At 37.5% G+C, this 1,976-nt stretch overlaps 1 protein-coding gene across 1 annotated transcript in view; it reads right to left on the minus strand.

Moving 5' to 3' along the window:
• The window catches only part of LOC105177553 (U3 small nucleolar ribonucleoprotein protein IMP3-like), a 1,871-nt gene extending 136 nt beyond the window's left edge, over positions 1–1,735 (minus strand). Inside the window, exons 1-4 of the mRNA XM_020699126.1 lie at positions 1,529–1,735; positions 1,304–1,411; positions 320–394; positions 7–83 (exon numbers count right to left, since the gene is read on the minus strand). Coding sequence (XP_020554785.1) covers positions 7–83; positions 320–394; positions 1,304–1,411; positions 1,529–1,662 — 394 coding nt within the window. The 5' untranslated portion in view covers positions 1,663–1,735. The remainder of the gene's footprint in view (positions 1–6; positions 84–319; positions 395–1,303; positions 1,412–1,528) is intronic.

A 1,976-nucleotide genomic window follows, 5' to 3' on the forward strand; every position in this document is an offset into this window, starting at 1 on the left:
CCCTGCCCTGTTCAATGTACGTAACTGCCTCTTTCAAGTGTTCAGCAAACTTCAGCCGCACCAGGACAGTGGCAAGCCTACGTCTGAAACAAACAGCAATACGCCGGCAAAAAAACAGTCAGATGTATTACTTTTCTCAAGTTTTCTTCTTTGGGGAGAATCGGTTATCTTCTAGTAGATTAATTGTAATTTTAGAACTCACAACTCTTAGCTCTATTTAATCCTACATTCATATAATAATTTCTTTCTTGTGTAGCAGTTATAATGATTGAGTAATGTGCATCATTATAGCAGCAAGTTGCATTGCACCCTAGTATACCTGCAAAAGGATGATACTGACAATCGCTCACACAAAGCCAAACTCTTACGAGATGGTATCACACCCATGTTGTACCTAAAATGATGGATAATCATGATTAGCTAATTCACAAAAAAAAGGAAAGAAAGAAAGAAAGAGCGAACCAAATAACCAAATCGAACTTTTTTCACATACTAACTTATCTGAATAAACAAAACATGTTCCACAGGAAAACATGAATAACGTAGATCCTTCTAAATTCTAATGCTCAAAATGCCCTAAACCTGCTTGATGTTTGCAGAGATACCCCTACAATTTAATGCGGCTTTGCTTTCACTAAAAAAGCAGACTTCAATATGGACAAAACGACAGTTGGTATTCAAAAGCCCCAGGAGGTAGCTATATTATTGAACTGAGCAAATCAGCATGAAGTTAAGACTCCACAGTTAACCTTTATGCAGTCAAGCATCGAAAGAACTGGTATAAGCTAATGGCTTCTTATTGTTGGACACTGTCAACCAAGGAAGAGAAGAGACAACAGAAAGAAAATGTTGCTCATCTATCACAGCAGACAAATTTATCAGTAAGCAATAGGCTTCCAAACATGCCAAGTTTTTCGTTGTCTTTTTATAGAAAAGGAACGTCAAGCATTTTGTTGTATCTCTTACAACTCTGCAGAATTGCTACTAACTTGTTTATTAATTTCAGTTCTGGGAAACCACAAAATATACTCCCTCAACAACTTATTTCAAGCATCTCAAGTTTGAGGTGAAAAGGATGATAATGCATACAATATCACATGAAGTAGTTTGACAGCATTTATAGTCAACCGTTACCTAAATCAAGAGTAAAACTAGATGGGATTTCATCCAATTTTCTCCAAGCAAACAATAAATGGCAGAAAACACAAAGCGGATTCACACATTAGAACAGCAGAAAGAACATAGTAAACCGCTCGTTCTTCTGACTCCTATATCAGACTCGAATGGGAATCGTGAAACTCACAGCTTTTCAATAAGTGCATCAGTCATCTCAATACGGAAAGGGTCTCTTGAATCCATCTGTTTCAATATGTTCACTAGCTTCTGCACCATTCTACACAAACCCGAGTACCTGAAAACATAACAGCCATTCATGTGAAAAAACGGCACAAACAACCAATCATACCAAGCAAAATACAAAGCCAATGATATCCAAACACATACAAATGAAAATAATTATGAGAATTACTTTTTGTAGTCGTCTCTGCCAGTGACGTGATAGCGATGTATGACAAGGTTCTCTCTCTGGCCGCCTTCTCTCTTCCATTCTAAGAAATTAACCTTCTTCAATAGCTTCTTCTCATGGAATTTCAGCTTCCTCATCTTTCTATGAATAGATGCAAGAGGAGAGGAGTAGGAGGAAAACCCTGGGCTTAAACCCTAGTAATTAGGAAATTCGAAAGAGGAAAGACGAAAGTGTATGCTATGGGCTTAAAGAACGGGCCTATTATTGGGCTCATATCTTATTGGGCCAATCTAACCTAGTAAACAAGCCCTAAAGTAGTCATTTGATGGAAACAATCAGAAGTTGAAATTTGAATGATGGTCCCAACACTAAACAACATTCAAGTGCTAGTGACTGTAGTATGTAGTAAGGCAGGGCAAAAGAGGAAAGAGTTGGGAAAATATTTTTTTCC

This window comes from Sesamum indicum, linkage group LG15, assembly GCF_000512975.1.
Source record: "Sesamum indicum cultivar Zhongzhi No. 13 linkage group LG15, S_indicum_v1.0, whole genome shotgun sequence".
In the NCBI taxonomy this organism is placed as follows: Eukaryota; Viridiplantae; Streptophyta; class Magnoliopsida; order Lamiales; family Pedaliaceae; genus Sesamum; species Sesamum indicum.